We start from the raw sequence: 795 nt of genomic DNA on the forward strand, positions 1-795 counted from the left end.
AGAAGAGGCAGAAGTGGATTGGAGAGAAAGAGAGACACAGAGAGACAGAGAGCCAAAGAGGGCAAGAGACTTGACTTTAAGAGACTCCTGTACTGACAACTCCATGCAGTTCGGAACCAGAACGACTGCGGCTGAACCTGGGTTCATGGGGACATGGCAAAACGCTGATACTAACCTTTTATTCAGAATGTCCCAACAGGTAAGTTACTTTCATTTTTCCCCCCCCCCCCAGAAATCTTGAATTGTTATACGCACTTTTGTTTCTGCTATGTTTCTTCCTAAACATTTAAAATTTTTGATCTCTTCATAGTTGGTCTCTGTTTTGTCATAACTGTGTTGCTGGAATGTGCAGGGTTACTTCATGGTTTCCCAAAGGGCTCCTTAAAAAATAAAGGGGAAAGGGTACTGAAGTAAAAGAAAGCAAAGGCATTTGTTGTAAAGTTTCGCAGTACAGCCTGAGTCATGAGAAGACTTTATTTATTTCTTTGTTTTCTGTTAAAAATTAAAAGAGCCACCACCCAACAAATGTATCTTTCTATATTAATCACTTCATCAAAGTGTCTGGCTATCTCAGAGGAGGTTCTCCAGCCAGTCATAAAATGTAGGGGCCCCTCCGCACAGCCCGACTGACTTCCTGGGACTGGAAGCAGCTCGGAGTCCGACCTGAGGAGAGGAGGCTGTGCAGGAATCGCTGCCTGCACGGAGGGTCGCCAGAGGAGGCGGCGTGCGTGGCGGGCTGTGCCGGCCGGTCCCAGCCCCTCCGCCCGTGGCCCGCCCGCCTCCGTGCTCTCCCCT

General features: G+C 48.4%; 1 protein-coding gene and 1 long non-coding RNA gene across 17 annotated transcripts in view; one reads left to right on the forward strand and one right to left on the reverse strand.

Moving 5' to 3' along the window:
* Positions 1 to 795, forward strand: part of BNC2 (basonuclin 2) — a 398,693-nt gene that overhangs the window by 121,782 nt on the left and 276,116 nt on the right. For 10 of the 16 annotated variants that reach the window (XM_015594478.2, XM_015594479.2, XM_015594480.2 and 7 more), the window contains exon 1: positions 8 to 199. The exons of 4 other annotated variants lie outside the window; for them this stretch is intronic. In XM_015594478.2, coding sequence (XP_015449964.1) covers positions 104 to 199 — 96 coding nt within the window. In that variant the 5' untranslated portion in view covers positions 8 to 103. Of the gene's footprint in view, positions 1 to 7; positions 200 to 795 lie in introns of those variants that run through there. 2 more of the 16 variants (XM_025051422.1, XM_015594489.2) reach the window with 1 other exon arrangement.
* LOC112485007 overlaps positions 1 to 795 on the reverse strand; it is a 6,916-nt gene that overhangs the window by 4,200 nt on the left and 1,921 nt on the right. The window contains exon 2 of the long non-coding RNA XR_003048335.1: positions 256 to 380. This is a non-coding gene — a long non-coding RNA (uncharacterized LOC112485007). The remainder of the gene's footprint in view (positions 1 to 255; positions 381 to 795) is intronic.

The sequence above is a fragment of the Pteropus alecto genome, unplaced genomic scaffold (genome assembly GCF_000325575.1).
Source record: "Pteropus alecto unplaced genomic scaffold, ASM32557v1 scaffold95, whole genome shotgun sequence".
NCBI classification, from domain to species: Eukaryota; Metazoa; Chordata; class Mammalia; order Chiroptera; family Pteropodidae; genus Pteropus; species Pteropus alecto.